Source organism: Diceros bicornis, chromosome 7 (assembly GCF_020826845.1).
Source record: "Diceros bicornis minor isolate mBicDic1 chromosome 7, mDicBic1.mat.cur, whole genome shotgun sequence".
Taxonomy (NCBI): Eukaryota; Metazoa; Chordata; class Mammalia; order Perissodactyla; family Rhinocerotidae; genus Diceros; species Diceros bicornis.
The window spans coordinates 54,548,732-54,571,727 of record NC_080746.1 but is presented as its reverse complement, the minus strand read 5'-3'; the positions used below and the strand labels follow the sequence as shown (position 1 = coordinate 54,571,727).

The 22,996-nt window shown below is 56.5% G+C and overlaps 1 protein-coding gene across 3 annotated transcripts; it reads left to right on the top strand.

The window, feature by feature from the left end:
* The first annotated feature begins 7,977 nt into the window (after nt 1–7,977).
* On the top strand, nt 7,978–22,768 carry TSKU (tsukushi, small leucine rich proteoglycan). Of its 3 annotated transcripts, none has more exons than XM_058545559.1 (2): nt 7,978–8,080; nt 20,222–22,768. In XM_058545559.1, the coding sequence occupies exon 2, from the start codon at nt 20,230–20,232 to the stop codon at nt 21,301–21,303; it is 1,074 nt and encodes a 357-aa protein (XP_058401542.1). In that variant the 5' UTR covers nt 7,978–8,080; nt 20,222–20,229; the 3' UTR covers nt 21,304–22,768. The 3 variants fall into 3 exon arrangements, with proteins under 3 accessions (XP_058401542.1, XP_058401540.1, XP_058401543.1); XM_058545557.1 differs by lacking the exon at nt 7,978–8,080 and adding an exon at nt 8,598–8,651; XM_058545560.1 differs by lacking the exon at nt 7,978–8,080 and adding an exon at nt 11,752–13,283.
* The last annotated feature ends 228 nt before the right edge of the window (nt 22,769–22,996 follow it).

Genomic DNA, 22,996 nt, shown 5'->3' with positions numbered 1-22,996 from the left:
GAGCATTCACAGAGGTGATGCTGGCGATTATGACATTTAGTGCAGTGCCTGGCACAGAGCAGGAGCTCAATAAATCTTAGTCTCTTCCCTTGCCCTCCTCTCCATTACACTCCATCTCAGCTCTGAGGGCAGATGTGTGAACTGAGTCACCCCTATCAGTCAATAAGGCTTTACCGAACACCTACTTCTAAAATGTTTATTGTAAGAGATTATTATTATTGATAATAGACACTTACCGTGCAATTACTATGCGTTCAGAGCTGTGAACCACTTTACATAAGTGATTCCATTGAACCCTTTCCACCACCTTGCAAGTTAATAATTTTCTTCATTTTACAGAAAAGGAAATAGAGACTTTAAGGGGCTTAATGGAAGCAGCAAAGCCAAAATTCAACCCCAGGTCTGCGTGGTCTAAGAGTCGAGCACTTCCCCACTTTTTCTTGCTGTTCCCACGATATCTTTTGGCCCGTCCACTTTCCCAGCAGCCTCCCCACACTGTCCACTTCCTGGGGCATGAGGCAGTGAGCGTCTAAGGGAGGCAGAATGGCACAGCAGAAACAGCAGGGGCCTCAGAATCAGAGACTCGGGCTCCAGTTCTGGCTCCTCCACTTGTGAGCTGAGTGACTTCGGGCAAGTTGTTTCACCTCTCTGAGCCTCTGTTTCCTCATCTAGACAAGAGAGATAAGAGGAAGCAACAGATGTGTGCGCTCAGCCCAGAACCTGACCCAAATGCCTCTTTCCTTCTCTTCTTCTCACACAGGGATGTGAGAACCACTTTGTGCCCATGACATTGCTGTGGTCATGTAAGGAATGAGTAACCACACTCTCTGCTTAGCCGGTGGGCCCAGAATGTAATGGTCTGGCACGTTCTGAAGAATGGACTCTGAACACCACTGTCTTCAGAAAACCCAAGCATTGCTCCTGTTGTTCCAGACCAAAGCAAATGCCTCCAGATAGTCTAGAACTAGGGAAATTAAGAAGAAGCCTGACTCAGAGCCCAAAGGAGTGGCCAGCTGTGGCTCTGCCCCAACACGCTGTGTGACCCTAGAGAAGCCCCTACCCTCTCTGGGCCTCAGTTTCTCCATCTGTAAAATCCAGACTTCTAAGGCAGGTCTGCCTTAGAAGGCAGGTCTGTCCTGATCATAGAGAATCCCTCCTGAAGGGCTCTTGTCCTCACCCCCAGACCCTAATCCTGAGCACTGATGCATGCCAGGCCAGGACAGAGGCTCTGTCCTCGGGGCCACTAGGAAAATAGGCCCCAAAGCACAGTCAGTTTGGGTAAAATGAGCCAACCACAGCCTCCCAGTCAGAGCCCCACTGCTTGGTTACAAAGAGACTCACTCAGGTCAGACACCCCTCTCCATCATAGAGGGAGCACGATGTGCCTGTTCACAGTCGAACTCTGTGATGCCATTGCTCACAACCCCAGACTGGGCAGGCAGGGCCTCTTATCAGCACTTCATAAAAAATAAAACCAAAAGTCAGATAAAGGGCTTCGTCAGCTTGCTCGAGATCACAGCTGAGAAGTGGCGGAGCTGAACTATTCTCCGGGCCCATGAGTCTCCATTCTGTGACTCCAATCACTGTATTTCTGTGATTCCACCATCCTACGACTCTGAGGGTAACAGTCTATGTTCCAAACATCCGGTTACTGGCCCTTCCTAACGCTGTGGTGGCTCTATTACGCTTCTAACACTCCTTAAGTCGAAAAGCCCGTTCTTCTGCAAGTACTCACTGAGTGCCTACTATGTGCTAGGTCCTGACTCTATGTCGGGGACACAGCAACAAGCACAGCAGCGTCCCCTAGACTCCCAGAGCTTACAGTTGGGAGGCAGAGAGGACAAGGATGAGCCAATTACGACAAAGTGCGGTGAGGACAGTGAGAGGAGAAGCAGAGGGTGCCACAGGAGCACCGCCCAGGCCGAGCACAGGACCACACATGGTGGGTCAGAGAAGGTCTCCTGAAGAGCTGTCAGCTAAGCTGTGACCCAAGGAAGCAGTGGACTTGAGCCAGTGCTCAAATTAGAGAGAACAGGGGGTGCAAAGGCTGGGGGGAGAGCGGCACCTTGTCCAAGGAGATGAGGTGGTTGTGTATGTCTGGAAAACAGAGACACAGGCGAGAGGCAAGTCAGGATAGGCAGCTGGGTCCAGATTACAGAGGTTCTTTACGTCATGATAAACAACTACCATTTCACCCTAAAAGCGACAGGCGTGGGAAGATTTTAAACCAGGTAGAGACAAGGTCAGTCTTGCATTTTGAAAGAAACCCTCTTACAGCTCCAAAGAGCTTGGTCTGGAGGTGATGATATGAAGGTAGGGAGACCTCAAGGAGGTGATTTCCACAGTCTAGGCAAGAAATGCCATCACCTGGACTAGGATCAGGTGATGCAAACAGAGAGAAGACAGATTTGAGAAACTTGGGGATGCACCGACTGTGGGGATGAGGAAGAGAGAGGAGTCTTGGACCACCCCCCGTTCCTGGTCTATATAGCTGGGTGGGTGGCGGCACCTGTCATCAAGATGAGGACCCAGGAGAGGCGGGTTTGGGTGGCAGCTAAATCTTTGATTCAGGGAGTGGAGTGTGAGGCCTGTGGGACCCCCAAGTGGAGACACTGAGCAGGCACATGGCCAGAGAGGTCTGACAGAGGTGGACATGAGAGGTGACAGCTGGAACTACAGATGCGCATCCTTCAGCATCAGGGAACAACTGAAGGCATGGGGCATTTCCACGCGGCAGCCCCAGGAAACGATCTCAGAGAGAGAGGAGTCGAGGTGCAGAGCAGAGCCTGGGGAGCAATCATGTATGAGCTGGGACCAAGGAGGAGCCAGCAAAGAGAACAAGAAGGACAACCCATCATCCAGGGAGAAAACGAAGGGGGAAGCGAAGCAGAAAGAGAGTCAGCTGTGACGAACGTCACACAGCCAGGGCTGGTGGGCCCCTGCTGGCAGCTTAGCAGGAGCAAAGGCCAGTTGATGGTTTTCTAGAGGGGACGAATGAGAAGGTGGAAACCATGAATCTGGACTGTCATTTAAGAAATTTAACTGATGGGAAGCAAAGAACTCAGTAAATAGTTCTTAAGTGAATGTATCAGAGAAAAGGCTGGGAAAGAGAGCAGGGACCGCAGAGCAGCTGGACTAGAGGGTGGGAGATTCTAAAACTGAGGTTCTCAAACTTCCCCTTGTGACCTGTTGGTGGGATATAAAATCAATTTACAGGGTTGTGACCACCATTGTTATTCCTAATGGAATAGAATAGGATAGAAAAGAAAATAGCAGAGTGGGAAGGGTAAGTATAGTTCTGTCAAGCTTTTGTTTCAGCTTTGTATATATGTATATAATACATATATGTCCCAGTTGTGTGTTGATATCCATTTCTTACTATGGGCTGTCATCAAAAAAAAAAAAAATTTGAAAACCTCATGATAGAACTTATTTGCTCATGGACGGGAACGATTCTAAAGCTCTCTGAGAGTCAGCATCTGTGGGGGTAGCGTTCTGTGGTTCTGTTTGTCCAGGGACAGAAGGTAATAAATTGAGCACACAGCCCTTCGCACGCAATAATGTAATCATGCAACCCAAGCCTGATAACAAAGTTCCCCGGAGTTCACTGGCCTCAAGGACGAGACCTGGTCAGGAAGGCCTTGGCACCATGGTGTAAATGAGTCATCTTCCCCTATAGAGGGCGCAGCAGTGAGGGGTCAAGGAGACAATGGTCCAACAGGCTGTCAGCTGAAAAGGGCCCTGCAAATATGTTGTTATTAATAAGCTGTTCCTGCCCACAGCAGCTGGGGACAAGCCAGGACTGGAATCCCATGTCCTGACCCCCAGTCGAGGCCTGTTTGCCTGCAGAGTGTGTTGGTAGGATACAGTCTGTTCCCGGTCAGGGAGACAGGACCACAGAGAGGAAAGGGGGAGGGTCCAGGTAACTGATAAGGACTGAGAGGCTAAAAGGAGAGAGAGATAGGGACAGAGGAGGGAACAGACAGAGGGGGGAGGGAATGAGTAGTGCATGGAGGTGAGAGACAGAAAGCAAGAGAGAGTTGTCAGGCCTCAGTGGGGAGACTCACAGGCTAACAGGAGGGGAACAAGGGCCCCCAGAGCCCTCCCTCCTCTCTGGGCACCCTTCACTGAGGCTCTCTCAGATGAGCACCTGACGATGCAGAGACCTCTGCTCATGACAGAGGTATGTCATGTGGAAGCACAGAAGAAGGACCTCCAATGGTAGAGTTAAGTGTTGAGAAGATCAAGGGAGGCTGCCTGGAAGAGGGGATACTGAGCTAAATTTTGAATGATAAGTAAGAGATGGGGTGGGGCAAGGGGCACTTCTGTAGGGGGACAGCGGAGCAAAGACATGGAGGGAGCAACGAACTGCCAGAATCTTCGAGGAACCCCAACAGCTGGGGATCTGGGGGCATCAAGTTGCAGCAGGAGGCAGGGCTGGAGAAGGGGCTACACAGAGACACAAACCAAATGTTTCCAGGCTCAAAGGAAGGGAACCTGTGGGAAATGGAAATGCCTTTGTGGAGGAGGCACAGGGCTTGGAAGACAGCGAGGACTGCAGCTGGTAGACGGGGCTGAGAAAGTCATTCCAGGCAGGGGAAAAGCACGGAGGTGGGAGAGTGGGAGAGAAATATTTAGGGAAGCGTCTGACCTGGCAGGAGGGGAGCAGTGTTCATCATGCAGCGATTGCTGAGACACCAGCAAAGCCCGTGCGCGGCACTCTGCCCCACAGAGGAACGGCTGGAGGGACCTCCAAGGCCAGTTTTACCTTCTAGCCATGTGACCCCGCATGAGTCACTTCTGAGTGTCAGTTTCCACATCCGAAAAATGGAGGCGATAGGCAACTACCTGAGACGTTTGCTCAGAATGAATACGCATGTGGAAGGACTTCGCAAACCCTAAGGCGTTCTGCCATGTCCCGCAGTCCCCATGCTGACATCAGAATCACCAGGGGGCTTTTGAAAGACACAACACGCCACAGGCCACCTCAGATCTGCAGAATCAGGAGGGAGGCTGGACAGGCGTTCTTTTTCTCCAGCTCTTCTTTTCTATTATTTCCTCACGTGGTCCTGGAGCTCTATTAACTTTAGATCTGCCAGCTTCTGGCAGCTGAAAAGAAGAAAACGCAGCAAGAAAAATAGAGATCCTGGAGGTTCGTGGAAATACATCGGATTTGGAGGGTTTTCTGGTCAGGGCTCGACAGCTAAGATAAGGCAGAGAAAAAGAAAGAGCTTTTAGCTTACTCGAAACGTGCGAAATGAGCAAGGTGGCCAAAGGGTCTAATGGCACCTTTGACCTCCAGTCTGGAGAGTTCTGAGAAAAAAATCCCAACCAATCACCCTCAGTTGCAGGATGGCTGTCAAGTACATCAATTAAAAGCATACCGCACCCTACAATATACAGCATATTTGCATCTGTATGAATTCATTTGATCCTCCCTATATCCCTGTGAGGTAGAGCTTCTTATTTCTCTCCATTTTACAGGCAAGGAAACTGAGGCTTAGGGGGAAGAAGTGACTAGCCCAAGTTCATAGACAGCCAGAGATAGAGCAATGATTTGCACCTGGGACTCTAAGGTTCCAAGGCCTCTCTACTACACCACACTCTGCAACTTGTGTTCTTTATAAGGTAGCAGAAAGAACACTGGAGCCCCAACTGTTGTTCCAGCTCTGCAGAGAACATGCTGTGTAACCCCCAACAGATCTCTTGCCCTCTCTGGGCCTCACCACTATCAATCTAAGGTGGTTGTCGTAGGGATGAAATGATGTAATGATCTTAAAAGTATCCAGCACAGTCCCTGGCATGTGATAACCACCAGGATGACCACAAGAAGGGTGAAGAGAATGGGGAAAGTGATTGTGCATACGTACAAAGGGTGTGGCAACTTAACAGAAGGAGGGACCAATTTTGCCAGGTAGAGGGCTTCCTGTGGGAGGGGAATTAGGACAGAGACTTGAAGAATGCAGAGACACTGCCCTCCCTCACCTTCCTCTCCCTCGTTTCCATGTGACTAGAGGACTAGAGCTTGGGATGTGTAAGAAGCAGTGGCCGGAAATGAGGCTGAAGAGGTGAGGGTGAGGGGGCATATCACGTGGGCCTTGACTGCCAAGCCGAGGAGTTTGGCTTTTGCATTGAAAGGTTTTAAGCAGACAAGTGTCATGATCCATTTTGCAGATTTGCAGTTTAGAAAGGTCATTTTTGCTGCAGTGTGGACGGCAGACAGGAGGCAGAGAGACCATTGACGGGAGGCACAGAGCTGCGGGAGAGGTGGGTAGGGCTGCTGGAGTTTCCCCACCCAGAGCCCCTGGAGGCCACCTCCCAGTTAGGGAAGATCAAGGGAAACGATAAATGTCATAAATGTTGAAGTGCTCAGAAACCACTGCCAGCCACCAGCCCAGGTGTGAAGGGTTGTTTGATTATGTTAAGGAGAGGCCCTTCAGGGGAGCCTGGAGCCTCCAGCCTCCAGCCCAGCTGGCTGGACCCTGCACACAAAAGGCAGTGGGATAGCATCCCGAGTTCCAGGGGAACCAACAGTTGGGTATTTATCTCCATTTCTCAGAGGCTGAGCGTGAGCCTCACTCCACAACTCTGCACCAAGGGAGGTTCCTTTGGGGGTTCCTTTGAAAGAAAGCCCTCTCCCCCACGGGAGGGGAGGAGGGGGCAGGCACCAGGCCTAGGCTGGCCAGAGGGTCAGGTGACCATTCCCCTGTCTCCTCCCCTCCCAAGCATGCTGGCCTTTCCAGACCCTACTAATCTCTGACAGGAGACATCTTGATACAATGATGACTGCAATAACACCACACAGCAGGGCTTCCTGTGAGCCAGACTCAACGCCTTACTAAGTCACCTTCTTTACTCCTCACAACAGTGTCTTTTACAGTTGCAGAAACTCAGAGAGGTTAGATAACTTGCCTAAGGTTACCCAGAGCTGGTAAGGGGCAGGGCTGGAGCCTGGACCCTGTTCAAGCTCCAGGATCTCTCTCGCCTCCACACAGGAGGGGCTCTGACTCCTCCTGAGGCCCCGGAATGCAGAGAAGGATTTGGGGATGCAGAGTTGAATCTCAGCAGCCTCTTTATGCAGCTCCACTGTGAGGTGGTGACTGGATGCCAAGGGGCCTGTGGTCCAATTTCTGAGACTGTTTCATGAGAAGTCTGAGCTGGACAGCCCCTGCTGGCCTCCCAGTCCTGGAAGCAGGGATTCTAACTGGGGGAGGACGCTGGGCAAGAGGAGAAAGGGGAGCTCTCCCTGCTCCCACACTAAGAAGACCAGGCTCCCAGCCTTCTCCCCAGCCTCCCTAACTGGCAGGGGTGAGGGTCTCAGCCCAGGTGAGGGAGTCGCCAGGACCACACAACCACCTGGAGTGCAGGCGCAGGACTTGGAAGAGCACTTTGTTCTCCGGCAGCAGATTTGATTTTGCTGCCCTGAGGCCTCCGGTAGTGGCTTCCACTCCTCCCTCCCCATCTCCTCACTTGCCTCTGCTTCCCCAGGCAGACAGGCAGACACATACACACAAGACCAAGCAACTTTTTTTAACTAAAAAAAAAAAGTAATGAGCAAAAAGACTGGGTGTGCAAGTCTGGGCCACTGCAGGGGAGCACTGCCCAATGTCTGCGCCCAGGGGCCCTCTCCACGGGAGGCAGAAGCTCCTGGGAGGTCCAGAGTTCAAGACCAAAGCCTCCCTCAGCCCCCTGGCCATATGCATCTGGAGTGCCTGAGAACTGCCCCCTCCCTCACCGCACTTGTCCGGGGGTGTGGGCTGGGAGCCTCAGACTCACCCCCACCCCCCTGTAGGGAGTGCATCCTCCAGGCAATTTCTCCCTCCGCCCATTTTCAAAAGTTTTTTGGATGCTTTCCTGCCCTTTTTACCATAATGAGGGGTGGGAGGGAGAAATAGACTTAAACCGCTACCTAGGCACACAGGCAGTTTCTCCTTTTAGAAATGCAGCCAGACCTCGAAGGTTCCCTCCAGAAAAAAATAAGTCTCTTGCTTTCTCTCTTCTCTCCCGCCAGCTCTTCTGTCGAAGCTCAGCTCTCTCCTCTCTGCGGGTTCGTCCGTCAGCCAGTCTTCCTCGGCTTCAGGTTCTTGGTCTCCCTCTCACTAACGTCTCTCACCCGTTTAAACAAATGGGGGGGATGAACTCGAGAAGAGGGAACCCTTACCCACTCAATCTCTTTCTTACCAACTTCTCTTTCACACACACACGCGCACACACACACACTCCAGCGACCTCCAGATGTTGCCGACCCTGCGGCCATCTGCTGAGACTGCTCGGGCGCTCCGAGGGAGGGGGCAGGGATCCGAGACGCAGGAAGCTGGGAGCGAGGCCGACCGGAGAGGCCAGGAGCTGCGCGCGCACTTTAGAGACGCTCCCTCGGGTGGAACCCGGGCTCGGCGCGGGCTCCGCGGGCGGGCGGGGGGCGGGGCGCGCGCCGGGAGGGTCGGCACTTTGGCGACGCTCCCTAAATCGAGTCCTGGGCGGCCGGCCCGAGCCGCCACTGGGCGCCGAGCGGGAGGGGGCGCGCGGCGGCGGGGGGCGGGGGCAGGGGGCAGGGGGCGGGCCGCGCCGCGCTGAGAAAAGCGCCGGCCGGAGGGCCCGCGGCCGGGCCGCCCGGGTGAGCGTGCCGAGCCGGCTGTGGCGCAGGCTTCCAGGTGGGTGCGGGTCCCCGGGCGGAGCGGGAGCTCGCGCTGCGGGGGAAGGTCCGGAGCCCCCGACCCCAACCTCGCCGCCCCATCCGGCGGGCGGGCGGCGCTGGGCGCAGGGGCAGGGCTGGGGCCCCTCAACTTTTCCCGGACCCAGGGCGTCGGCAGCGGGCGCCGGACGCCCCGGGCTCGGCGGGAGTGGGGAACCCGGACCGAGGGGAGAGGGCTTCCCCGAGACAAAGGCTCTGGCCTGGGGCCGTGGGCGTGGGCCGGCGCCTCTGGGGTCTTTGTGCCGACACGTGCATCTCGCGTTTGTGGGTCTTTGTGGGTTTGGGTCCGGGGACGTGCATCTGCTTGCGCCTTTGTGTGTCCGTGGCTTTGCGTGGCTGTTTCGCGCCTGTGTCCACGTTTTGTGGGCCTGCGTTTGGTTTGGTTGTTGGTGGGTGCATCGTTGTGTCCGCGTACGTGATCTGTGCTTGTCGACGTGTCTGGGTTGGGTGTCCGTGGAGTGTGTGCGCGCGCGGAGCCAGACACCGCCCCAACTCCGCGTTCCCCTGCTGTCCACCCGGGCCCCCCGCTTGGCTTCAAACTTTTCTCTCGGTTCCTCGGGCAACAGCCCCGGTCCTCCTCCCCGCTGCAGCCCGGGCGGGGGGCGCTGGCAGCCCTCCCCTCCTTCACCTCCTAGGGTCCTTAGGGCCGTGAGGGGACGGCATAGGATTGGTGGGTGGGGGGATCGGCAGCGTCTGGGGACCGGCCCGGGTCGGGGCTGGGCGGAGCGTGCCGGACACCCCAGCCGAACCAGCTAGGGGGACGCAGGGAGGCGTCCGGTCCTGGGCTCCGGCCGGGGGCTGGAGAGGAGAGGAGAGGGCGGCCGACGTTGCCCGCCCCGCGCTCCTCGGAGAGAGTGTATGTGACCGAGAGAGACGTGTCTGCTAGGCGGAGAGGCCGGCCTCAGCCCCTGGCTCCGCTTTGAGATCCGCTCTCCGTTTGCATCCCGCCCCGGGGTGAGGGGACCAGCCCTCTGATCCCGTAGGTGAGAAGGCGACAGCTTCTTGGGATCCGGGCCCTGCGGCGCCAGCTCCAGGACCCCAAGCTGGGCTGCGGGGAGTAGGAACCTCACACGCCCTAGTTTCGTATGGGACGGCCACTGGCCCTCTGCACGGCGCTGGACGAGTTGCTCAGCCTCTGAGTCGCAGTCCTCTGTTATAGATGGGGCCGAGAACTCCCTCGCGGCGCAGAACGTGCAGCCGGGATAACCAGCGCAGCAGGAGCCGGCCGAGAGCGGGGCCCGCCCACACTTGGCCGGGCGAGGAGGTGACTCAGGAACTTCCGCGGTCCCTCCTCCCTTTGCTTTACCCTTCAGATAAGTCTAGACTTGCAGAGCCCAGGTCTGGCCCGAGAGGGAGGGCTCAGGCGGCGGGAGCCTGCTGGGTTTTTGATCCTGAGTGCAAAGATAACCCTAACACCTTCCCTCCTGTCCCCTCCCGGGTCTTGAACTGAGAACTTTGCCGGATGCTGCAGAGCTGAAGGAGGGGCACAAGCCACTCACCTGGGAAGGAGGCAACCGTGGGCACTTTCTTAACCCTCTCTGGGCCTCAGTTTCCCCTCTGGAAAGGGAGGTGACAGCCTCTCCCCTCCCTTCCTGTTCTGGCTGACTGGTGGAGATCCCAGAACCTGGAAACACTTGGATGTTTATTTAAGACATCCCTCCATTCTGACTCCACCGATTCCCAGGCACTAATTTGCTCCTTTGAAAGCGGTGGGGTCGGGGAAGGGAGGTGGCTTTGAAGTTAGGGAGGGAGGAAGGGAGGTGGGCCTGGAGCCCCTGCGGCCCAGGAAGGGAAGGCTGGAATGCAGCAGCCAGGGGAAGCCAGATGCATATACCTGGGAGGCAGGAAATGTCTGCCACAGAGGGAACAGCTCCTCACTGGCTCTGTGCGTTCTGATAACAGCACTGAGATGGTAAGCATTTTGGACTGTTAAATGCAAGGTCTTGGGGGTAGGGAATTGGAATTCAGCTTGAGACTAGGAGAGAAGGCAGGGACCAAATATGAGGGCCTTGAATGCCAGGCCTAGGAACAGGGGCTTGAACCTGTAGGCAGCAGACAGCTGTTGGAGGGTTTAAGCAAGCATGTCAGGGTGGGATCGGTCATTCTAAGAGACCTTCCCCTGACTCTTGGGTGGTGCTGGAGGCTAGGAGACCACTCTGGAGGCCCAGTGCTCCAGCCTCAGGACCTGAATTTTACTCCCATTCTGTTGCTTCCTAGCTCTGTGGCCTTGGCCAAGTAACTTGACCTCTCTGATTCTCAGTCTCCTCATCCTTCAAATGAGTATAGTAATTCCTGTCTCACTGATCTGCTGTGAGTGTTAAAAAGGTTAATGAATGACATGTGCTAATAAAATGAGAGCGGTTTGTGGTCTGTATGACATTGTGTGGACAGTTGCTGGACTGCACTGGCGATGAGAGGCAGAGACCATCCCCTGTGGTTCTAAATGTGATTTCTCCACCTAGCAGAGCCCTGATCTCCTGCAGGCTTGAGCCAATTGTTATGCTCTCCAAGCAGAGGCAGGCTTTCTGTCCAGGATGTTCCATTCATCTGGTGTATCCCCCTTCACATGGCCAGGCCCCACGCGGGAGAAGAGCTGGACACAGTCAAGTTCGGAGATGGCCGGAGACCACGAAGTGTATTGGTACCTTGATGGGGCAGCCCAGGAGCCACAGGAGCCGGGGGGGAGGGTGATCCTTTGCTGGATGAGGGTCAGGTTAGCCTGGGAAGGCCTCACAGAGGAGGTGGCTTTTGAATCGATTGAGTGAGAGTTTGCGTGGTAGGCAAAGAAACGAAGGGCATCCATTGTCATCTTTGTTGGAGGGAGCAGCCTGTGCAGAGGCTCTAGGAGCGAGGTAGGCCTCTCTGCTGGCAGGCTCTCTTTGGGGATGAGTTTTAAACAGGGAGCAGTGGTGGGGTCTGTTGAGTTTGCTCTCCGGTGCCCAGCCTGGCTGGGCATTGGAGGCAGGGGGTCAGGAACAAGGCTGTTGCAGGTCTCCAGGCCAGGAGGCCTCCTGAGCCCCACCTGGGCAGGGTGAGGTGACTGCCTGGCTTCCGGGGGCGGGTGGGGGAAGACACTGACCCACCCACCCAGGCGGAGCTGCTGATTCTCGTTCTGTCCTCGTTCTGTCACAGGCGCCACAACTGCTTCAGCCTGCCTTGGCCTCTGTGACCTTTCCAGTTCCCCTCACCAATTCCCTGGTAGAGCCTGGGCAGCACCCATAGCCCGAGTGGGGCTCTGGGTGGTGCACTGGGAGAGAATCCTGGGCCTCGGGGTGTGCATTTTGGATTCTTTTCTGTCCTCTGCCCCTGCCTTGCCTTCAGATCTGCTGGTGTTGTGGCTCCTCTTTCTTTCCTGGCCCCTGAAAATAACCATTAGGGGCAGGAGGCTGCATGCAGAGCCCGGGCTGAGTCCTCACTTTACCTCGTGTCACCATCCCCGTGACCCGCCAGGAGCAGTGCTAGGATTCCCACTGCGCCACAGACGAGCCTCAGACTCCGAGGGTGGGCACATGCAGGCCTCAGAGCGATGAGGCAGTGTGGGGTCAGAGGCCTGTCTGCCTGGCTGCAGAGCCCATTTCCTCTGCCCCAGGCCGCCTCCCATGTGTCCACACATGCTGCCTCAGACCGAAGGGAGCTTGAAAGCTTCAGGAAGAAGACACACTGGGAGGAGAAAATGGTCTTGGGAGCCTGACCCATTTCCATGTAGATTATCCTCCTTGGACGAGGTGGCTGGGCCTCCAGGCCCCACTTGCACCAGGGATGGTGTCACGGAGGAGGTTGGGCACTGGGTGTCGGAATACCTGGATCCTGGGTCCAGCCTTGTCCTCACTGGCTGTGTGACTCTGGACAGATCACTGAACCTCTCTGTGTCTCTATGCAGCTGTACAATAGATACGATGCTGTCTAACCTGCTGATCTTGCAGGGTGACTGAACAAATAATAGTTGAGGAGGGACAGGAAAGGTGGAGAGGTGTCCTTGGGGAGGTGGTAGTATTCTAAGTGCCTGGTATGTCTTCATGTCGTACCTGCTTTGTGCCAGGTCCAAAGACATCAAAATGACTCTAACCCCGTCCCTGTCCACGAGAAGACCGACAGGTGAACGTAAGTCTAGTCCAGCATAGTCAGCTCCAGCCGTGATCCACACGTGCCCGTCTGTAAGTGAGGCACAGTGGTTTGGGGAGCACTGGGTTTGGAGCTCAGCCTTCTGGGTTTGAGTCCTGGTTCCTCTACTACCCAGCTGGGTGACGTCAGTCTCCTTGTCTGCAGAATAGGGGCAGTAATCCCGACGGTCCAGGATTGTGGTGAGGCAGGAATGAGAGGCTGGTGTAGACGTGCGGGGCGTTGGTACAGATGGGTGGCATTAGCCATCCTGTTGGGAGAGCAGGCCCTTGAGGCTGCAGGAGTGTGGCCCTGAAATTCTTCCTGCCTTGCGTTTCTAGAACTGACTCAGTGGTCGAGAGGCAGGACGTTAATGGAATTCCCACTGGGGGATTTCCTTGGCGTCAGCTAGAGTGAGCTCATGAGGAAGGGGAACAGGGTGAGCGGCAGCTCCACGTTGAGGAGCAGCTGGTCGAGGAAAGGCCTGTCTCAGGTGAGTGCTAGGGCCCTGGTCCAGGCCAAGGCTCAGCCCCTGCCTACCTTGTTCCTGTGCCAGGGATGCCCTCTTGAATTGTGATGAAGTGCTGGCAAATTCTGTGGACCAGGAATGCTGTGGTGCAGCCCCAGGAGCGGGCAGCTGGGTCCAGGAGGGCCAGAGCTGGAACCCCTGACCCTAGAGAGGTCTCTTCAGAGGAGCAGGGAGATTGGGGCCTTGCCAGCAGCCCCCAGCACGGTGACTGGAGAACGTTAGCACAAGCAGTCCCAGACCTGCCAAGTCCCGGGCACTGCGTGGGGCACTTGGGTAGAGAGAAGAACGCAGTCATTGCCTTCAGGAAGCTTAATAAATCATAACCATCACTGTCTACCGTGCACTGAGCACTTAACACGTGGCAGATCCTGAACTGAATGCCGCACACACTGTCCCTTGTGCTTCCGCCAACCCTGTGTTGTTATCCCTGTAGTGGACACTGAGATGCAACACGGCTGAGACATGCCTGAGGCCCGTAGGTACAGAGCTGGATTCACACCCCCTGGGGCTGGGTCCAGTGGTTGACTCTGCTCTGCCGGGCTCTGCATTCACCCAGTGGTGTTTGCCGAGCCCGCCTGGCCTGGCCCTGGCCCTGGCCCCGGGTGGGGGGTGGGATGAACAGGTGAAGAAGGCAGGGTCAGGGCCCCCTGCTGTGCACACTTCAAGTCAGGAAATGGGCAGGTAAACAAGGGCAGAGAATTGACTCAGTGTGCGTGTAAGGAGGTGTGCCATGCTGTGGTGTGGGAGGAGGCAGGGAGGGGTGCCCAGAGCCCGAGTGGACAGATCGGCTTTGTTCCGCTGGCGGGGCCAGGGCGGGTGGGGGGATGCTGGCAGTGTGGGCAGCAGGGTGCCGCATCGGGACCCAGGTCTCAGGTCCTGCTCTGCCATTTTCTGGCCATCACTGCCCATCTCTGGGCCCCAGTCACCCAGGGGCCTTCCAGCTCCCAAGCTCTGGAAGTCTCTGAGTTAGGAGAAGCATGAGCAGAGGCTGAGAGTTGTTCAGAGGCCGTCACCTTGGGTTCAAATGAAGATGCGGCCTCAGCCGGGGCAGGGAGGAAGATGGGGACGACCTGCAGGTGCCTCCGTGCTAGGAAGAACCCGATTTCTGTAGGTAAAGTAGAAGCCAAGAGGTTTTTGAGAAGATGTGGCCAAAGCTGTTTTAGAGGCTCTCCTGGCACAGTCGGGGTGTCACAGGGGGGTGACCTGGTATGGCCACACCATTTATTGACCTCAAAGGGCAGCAGCAAACTTCCCTTAGAGTCACCGTGGGCCCAACAATGACTAACTCATGGCCCCGGCCCGGAGGACCTTATGCTCTGTTCCCCACACCAGGGGTGGATGCAGCTTCTAGGCCCTTGGCCTCCCTTCCGCCCTGAGGTTCTGTCACCCGGCTGATCAGCGCATGTCTTTTATCTGCAGGGCAGTTTGGAAGAAGGAATGTATCTTGTGCCAAAGATCCCTTTTCTCCCTCTGCCTGCCTTAGTGGCCACCTGTCTGCCTTCCCCTTTCTCCTGAGGGCAGAGCGCAGGTCCCAGAGGGAGGCAGAGTTAAGATGTTACACAGATGAGAAAACCGAGGCTCAGAGAAGTAAAGAAAACTGCGAAGGGCACACAGATGGTGCCCTGCCTGATAGTGGCAGACCTGGGACTGGAGTCCTGGTCTCCTGGGTCCAGGGCAGGTGCTAGTGATCTTGATATGAGTTGGTCTCCTGTCCGCATTGCTGGTCTGTAAGCCCCATGAGGACAGGGGCCCTGGTACCCCCCGCCCCACCCCAACACACAGCTCACACGGCCTAGCACAGTGCCTTACACTTAGAAGAGATGTAGTAAATGCAGTTGTTAAATTTTGAAATCCTGAAATGCTGGAGCTGGATTCTTTAGACTAAACCCCTTATTATGAAGCCAGAGAAACTGAGGTCTAGCGAGAGGAGGGGACTTGTCTGAAGATGTGAAGAGGCCATGTGGGGCAGGGACTAAGACGGGGGCTCTTGCGTGTCCTCCGGGACTGTCTTGTCCCTGTGCACATTTGCCCTGTGGCTGCCCCTCCAGCCCCCTGGAGAGTGGTGAAGGAGGTGGGGGTGGCCCTTGGGTGCCCTCTCTGGGAGGACTCCTAGCCTACGGCCTAGGAGAGACACAGCACCTGTTGACTGCGCCTTTCTCGGTGTCCTGGTGCTGTGACTGCCAGTCCTCACAGCAACCCCTTGAGGAAGGAATTGCTGTCTCCATCTTAGATGTGGAAACGGGCTGAGAGAAGAGGGCTGAGAGGGGACGTCACTCCCCCAAGTTGCCCAGTTCAGCGGGTGACTCCTGTTCCCAGTGTTGTAGCTTCTTCTAATCCGAGAATTGATCCCAGAAGGACAGTTTTCATCTCTAGGGCCAACTCTGATCAATGGGTAGAAGGTTTCCAGAGCACCATGTGGAGAAGAGTTCTGAGGTCCCCTGCAGATTCCTCAGGAAGCGGTGCCGTGATTGATTAATTATGTCTGCAGGGGATATGCCTGAGTTAGATGGAAAGACACAGTTTTTCCATTATGTGGCTTCCTCCCCTTCAGGCCTCATTTCTCCATGGGAGTGTTGGATTTCTCAGTCTGATCTTCACAGCCATCCTCTCTGAGGCCGATGGGACCAGAGTTACCATCTGAGACTCACAGTTGAAGGACCTGGCCCAGAGAGGTAAAGCGACTTGCTCAGTTCACACTGCAAGTTGGTGCCCAGGGCCTTCTGGTTCTCTGTGAAGGCCTTTCCTCTCTGCAGGGCTGAGGCTGTGGTTTTATCAAGAGGAACTCACATTACTCATCCCTTCCCAGCTCCAGCAGCGCTGCTGAGAAACCCCATAGTGTGGCCTCCCTGGAAAGAGCTGCTCTCCAGGAGGGCGCTGATAAGAGCCTTGACACGTTTGGTAAATGTTTGCTGAAGGAAGGAGGAAGCAAGATGGCAGCAGGGGTCAGGCCCACCTGCTGACCCCTACCCCACCTGCTCCCTCTGCTCTGGAGGAAGCCAGGGCAGCCACCCCGAGCCCTTCCTATGTCCTAGGAGCCCTGCTAAGTGCCTGACTTCCACCATCTTGCTTCATCTTCATGGCAGTCCTGCGAGGTGGCTGTTAATATCTCCATTTTACAGATGAGGAGACTGAGGTTCACAGATTGTGGCCAGCCAAGACCAGAGAAGGCAGAGATGGCCATGCGGCCATTCAATCAGGAACCTTTGTTCCTCAGAGTGTTTTATATGTATTTTTACTATAAGAGAGGAAATAGGAAAAAAAGGAGATTAAGACATGTTTAAATCACTCAAAGTCCTACCATCTAAAGGAAGACTGCTGTTGTGTTGATATATTGTCTTCTAGACTTTCCAAAATTAGGGTTTGGGTTTTTTTTCTTTAAAGCATAGTTATAATTTTCGTAGACACTCATTTTATCTTTATGATAGCAGGCATTATGGCCCCAGCCCCCGCCATGAGGTGGCAGACTCCTCTGAGCATTACTTTTATTGGCTCGCTAAGATCCCTGGGAGAGTCGGGTTGGGGAAGGCCCGGGCATGGAGTCAGGAGACTGGAGCCTGAGCATCGGCCGCCCCCGCCTCACCAGGGATCCGCGGACCAGTCACTGCAGCCTCTGGGCTGCAGCTTTGTCACTAAAGCGAGGGACTGCACACCCTGCTCTGTGGCCCTCGCAGCATCAAATGAGCAAAGGCCTTTTGTAAACTCTAGAGGGCTGTGCCCCAGCAGGAGTTTCCTTATCCTCCCTCAGTCTCCTCTTGGGAACGTTCTGCCCTCCCCTTGGCTCCAGAGCCTTTTTGCTAAGGGGCGTGGAGCAGCAGTGCCAGTCCCCAGCATCTCTGAGCCGCTCCCGTGAAGCCCTGGAGAGAAGCGCCCCTCCTTGTATTGCCCCAAAGGGGACATTTCCTCCAAGCAGAACAGGGCGTTGACTTGCAAAGACCACCAGCCCACCCCACCCCGACCTTTGCGCCTTTCTAGGTCCAAAGTTGGGAAGCCTCTCAGGGATTCCTCCCTTCTCTTCTCCCAACAGCCTGGGAGGCCTCTGGGCTCTGCTGTGACCTCAGGGAAGCCCCAGAGCCGTGGAGTGTTAAAAAGCTTGGCACCCACCTCGTCACAGCAGCCAGCAGCAGCCGGGGCTTGGCCCTGGGGCTCTGGACGCTTGGCTCCTATGTCCCCAGCAACACACGGGAGTGTGCACTCCCACTTGAACGCAACCAATTACAAGGTTACAAAGCCCCGAGTTCAGTCCCTGCTCTGCCACCTTCCTTTTCCCAGCCTCAGTTTCCTCCACTCCAAATGGGCATAGAACTTCTGACCCCCTGGAGCAACCGAGGGTTGAGTGAGAGAACACGGGTCCAGCACAGCACATAGTCAGGACTGGCTCTGACTGTCACCGTCCACACTGCACTTCGAATGTCCGAGCGTGGCACAGAGCAGGGGCCCAGGGAGAGGTGTCTGCTGTGCAGGGCTGAGCAGGGACCTCGCCCAGGTGCCCTGGGAGCATTCACAAGCACAGGTCTCCATGTGGGTCTCAATCTATGCTTCTGCTGCTTTCACACGGCGGTCACTACCCCTGCCTCAGTTCCATATCTACCGCGGCCCAGGGCTGACCGCCCTGCCTGCGGGCACAGCTCTTCACAGCTGGCGTTGCATTTCAGTGAGAGTTGAATCCACCTCTATGAGGAGGGCAGGGCAGGAATGACTGCCTTGTGGTTCAGAGGACAAGGCTGAGGCCTGCAGTGGGCAGCGAGAGGCCCCTCTCTGGAGGGACAGCACTGGGGCTGCCAGTTACATAAGTGGGAGCTCAGGAGGGGTCATTTGGGACTTAATAGGCACATTGTATAATCACCTTTGGGAACCAAAGGCTAATCTCGGGGCCTTTTGTGTGTGTGTGTGGTGTTTGTTTAAACCCCAGGAAGGGTGGGTATGAGCAGATCGGCTTACAGGGGCGGTGGGGCCCCGAGTGGTAATGAACCCCTGTGGTGAGAAGCTCACCCGGGGACAAAGGCACCTGAAGCAACTTAATATTTTCCTTTTGGTTCCAGACATTGGAACACTCTGTCCTGCCTCATTTGGGACCAAGCCCAGGGTGCACCTGGGCCGGGTTTAATCCTCAAATTGGACTCTGCAAAAGAAAGGGGTGGGAGAGGAGGGGCCCACTTCTCCCTGCCCCTGTGCAGAGCCAGAGTGTAGATCAAGTGGCTGCACCTTTCAAGTTTTCCTATCGGGCTGGTAATGCTCTCCTGCTGCCCCCTCCCACCCAGCCCCAGTGTAGAAGGAGGGCAAGTCCCTGGTCCACCCCTCCCTGAAGGCTAGTGGGAGGGGCAGGTCGGGGAAGACAGAGCAGGGGTGCAGAGCAGGGCCCTCAGATGAAGAGACCTGCTGGAGTGAGGCTTGGTGCCTTCTGTCTCCCGGGCTGAGTGGCAGCTGTGTGGTGGGAGGTAACACAAACTGTCCAGTTAGAAGCTTCTCTGCTCAACCTTCCCTCTCACCCTCTTGCGAGCACCACTGAGCACCACTGTCCAAGGAGACACAGTGGGTGTGCACACAGGCTTTGGGTCAGACACATGTGCGTGAGTATGAGGACTGAAGGTGACAGCATCCATGTAATGCTGGCATCGCTGGCAGCTGCTATCATTGGGAGGGAAACAGGCCATGGGAGGGGAAGTGGCTTGTGTCATAGCATGTGTCAGCGGGAAAAGCCCCTCGTGGACCCTAGCTCTCTGCCGGCCCCCTGCTGGAGGCAGCAGATGAAATGAGAGGAATTGGCATTGAGCAGGCCCTGCTTTTTACTAATTTGCGATAAAACCCTTTTCCTCTCTGAGCCTCTATCTCTTCATCTGTATAATGGGGAAACCAGCTCAGCTGCCCGCCTGGGTTAAAGGAAGGGCCAAAGAGGTGAAATGGCTGTATCAGCTGGGGGGTGGGGGCAGGGCAGGGGGAAAGGGGCTTGGGATGGGTGTCCCCAGAGCCCTTCTGGAAGTCTAGACACAGGGTCCCCAGTTGGAATAAAGGATCCAGGCTCTGGAGGACAGGCCAGGTGAGGGGGCTGAGGAGTGCAGACCCAGCCATTGTCACCCGCAACACGGGTGGGGTGGGGACAGTCATTGCAGGACCCCCTTGCAGGGAGAGGCCTCGGTCTGGGAGGCTGGAGTGTGGGTCTCAGGCATGACTCAGCCACTGCCAAACCATGACAGTGAGCTGTGCTTCCTCTGTACGCCACCCAGCTCTGCTCCCACCTCCGGGTGGCCGTGCGTGACTCTGAACCTAAGTCTCAGTTCCCTCTTCAAGAAGTGGCAAAACTGCCTTGCAGTTTTTGTGGTCATCAGGGTTGAGAGACTGTACCGTGAGGCAGCAGGCTCAGCACCCAGCACCTCACACATGTCAGCAGAGGCGAACGGAGCACCCTAACCCTAACCCCTGAGCTGTGAGCCTGTCCCTGGTAGGAGCAGGGTCGAGACCAGCCCACGGACCCTAGATGGTCAGAGCTGGAGAGGCCAGCCAAGACCCATCTAGTCCAGTGGGTTTCCAACTGGGTTCCTTAACATCCTACCGCAGGGATGGTGAGCAGGCATGGAAGGCTCCAGGCTCCCGCCCTCACTTCAGCCAGAACAGCCCGCTTCCATCTGCTAATCTTACTTAAGAAAGAGTTCTGCTGTTTCCAGTTTAAAATCCACCAATCTGGCCTAACCCCCTTTACCATACAGATGGGGAGACTGAGGCCACTGAGGAGCAGGAGCTAGGAATTACATGAGGAGGAGTACTCAGGGGAAGCAACCAGGGGCTGAGGGGCTGGTGGCAGCTTTCAGCTGTGCCTAGACACACTGGCTGGTGTCTAATGGGGTGGGATGAGAAGCACCTGGTATGGGGTGCCTGCTACTGACCCTTACCTGTGGCTCTCTTTCTAGCCCCCACCATGCCGTGGCCCCTGCTGCTGCCCGTGCTGCTGCTGCTGGCCACGAGTGGGGCCCAGACAACCCGGCCCTGCTTCCCCGGGTGCCAGTGTGAGGTGGAGACCTTCGGCCTCTTCGACAGCTTCAGCCTGACGCGAGTGGACTGCAGTGGCCTGGGCCCCCACATCGTGCCCGTGCCCATCCCTCTGGACACAGCCCACCTGGACCTGTCCTCCAACCGGCTGGAGACGGTGAACGAGTCGGTGCTGGCAGGGCCGGGCTATACCACGCTGGCTGGCCTGGATCTCAGCCACAACCTGCTGACCAGCATCTCGCCCACTGCCTTCTCCCGCCTCCGCTACTTGGAGTCTCTCGACCTCAGCCACAACGGCCTGGCGGCCCTGCCGGCCGAGAGCTTCACCAGCTCACCTTTGAGTGACCTGAACCTGAGCCACAACCGGCTCCGGGAGGTCTCAGTGTCCGCCTTCGCCACCCACGGCCAGGGCAGGGTGCTGCACGTGGACCTCTCCCACAACCATATCCGCCGCCTCCTTCCCCACCCTGCACAGGCCAGCCTGCCCACACCCACCATTCAGAGTCTGAACCTGGCCTGGAACCAGCTCCGCTCCGTGCCCGACCTCCGCGCCCTGCCCCTGCGCTACCTGAGCCTGGACGGGAACCCTCTGGCTGCCATCGGCCCGGGTGCCTTCACGGGGCTGGCGGGCCTTACACATCTGTCGCTGGGCAGCCTGCAGGGTCTCCCCCAGCTGGCGCCCTATGGCTTCCGTGAGCTGCAGGGCCTGCAGGTCCTGGACCTGTCGGGCAACCCCAAGCTCACGTGGGCCGGAGCTGAGGTGTTCTCAGGCCTGGGCTCCCTGCAGGAGCTGGACCTGTCGGGCACCGGCCTGGTGTCCCTGCCTGAGATGCTGCTCCCCCACCTCCCAGCGCTGCAGAGCATCAGCGTGGGCCAGGGTGTGCGGTGCCGGCGCCTGGTGCGGGAGGGCGCCTACCCCCGGCTGCCCAGCTCCAGCCCCAAGGTGGCCCTGCACTGCATAGACACCCAGGAATTGGCTGCCAGGGGCCCCGACATCTTGTGACAAATGATGTGGCCTGGGGCCACATAACAGACTGCTGCCTTGGGCTTACTCAGGTCCTGGGTAGTTTAGATTTTAATGTGCCAATGCCAGGGGGGACTCTGCAGGCCTTTATGGCAGCATCATTGAAAGAGAGGCTTGGACCTGAGACCAACACTCAGGAGCAAAGTCTCACCCCTTTGTCTATGTTGCCCCCCAAACTATAAGCAGAGGGTCTTCCATGCCAAACCAGACAGCAGTTCCCTGCTGTCCTTCCCCACTTGTCCCCAAAGTGCCTTCCCTCAGGCCTGGGCCAGCCTGACCTGCGACAGGAGAATGGTGGGAGGAAGATCCCACTGCGGGGCAGAGGTCAGGTCCACGGCTGAGCGCCCCCTAGGGCCCATGGTCCAGCCACTCGGGCACGGGTTTCTTTTACGACAAAGCCCCCTCTTTGTTCTGGGCACATGAAGTCCACTTCAGCCTTTTCTTTTCCCCTAGAATCCTGGGTAGAACTTTAGTTATAGAAAGGACTGGAGAAAAAATCAAGTCCACCTCCTCATGTGACATGGGGAAACTGAGGCCTAGAGAAGGAAAACTGCTGATCAGAGGCACCACGGTGGCAGAGGCAGGATTGGACCCAGCGTCCTGCCTCCCAGCCGGGCCCATTTGCACTTTTCCGACTTCTCCAAATCATGCCCTCCCCTCCCCTTTCTGGGCTCCCACTTGCTGCCAGGACCCACATCCTGCTGTTTGTGCCCTCTCCCTGTCATCCCCAGGACAGGCAAGGGCCTTGGAGGTGGGACTCTGGGCCCAGTGACCCACTGTGTGGCACAAGCTAAGTCACTTCACCTCTCGGAGCCTCTGGAAGCTTAAGGCTTTTGAGGCCCAGCCCTGGCCATTTCCCACTCTGGGGTGGGGTCCCCCAGCATCAAGACTGGATATGCACCTTGAGGGACATGCTCCCCAAGGAGTTGATGCAATCCTGGCCCCCCACCTGGCCATGAGCTCCAAGGGGCCTCCTGGGTTCAGCCCCCACTGGTCCTGAGGCCAGCAGACCCCAAGAGTCCATCTCACCCTACTGAGGATGCAGCAGAAGGAGGCAGAGGAGCCCCTACCCATGTTTATGCTCCCCAACCCCAGGGCGGCATCTCAGCTTCCCAGCCCTGGGCTCTTCCCTTAGTCTTCAAAAGTTGTTGCCTTTTTAATGGACTGTCACTTTCAACCACCTCACCCCCCACCCCTGCTGGCAGGGGATGGAAATGTGTCATTTGTAAAGAGAAACGGTTGCATTTGTTCACTTTTGTAATAGTGTGACCTGGGGATTTGCTGGGAGGAGGAGGTGGTGGGTGGAAGCCAGCCATCATGGCCATGTGGGCATCAGAGGGCTGGTCCCACAGAGACACCCACAGGACAATGAGGGCTCTGTCCTCCCCCACCAGCCCCACCCAGCACCTACCGGTCCTTGGTTTAATAAACACTATAAAGAGTCCCTCTTTCCATCATTCGGCCAGTGTTCGCTGACATTCCTGGGCTGGGCCCTGGGCCACAGGATGAATTGGGACCAGCCCTGCCCAGGGCAGCTTGTTCTCCCTGAAAAGCCCAATGACCTGCCAGGATTTGGGGAGTGAGGTGACATGAGGGAGGGAGTTGCCCGGGGGGTGGGTTGGACCTTTCACAGCAGTTTGCACCCAGTCTACCTTCCCTATCTCCCCTCTCC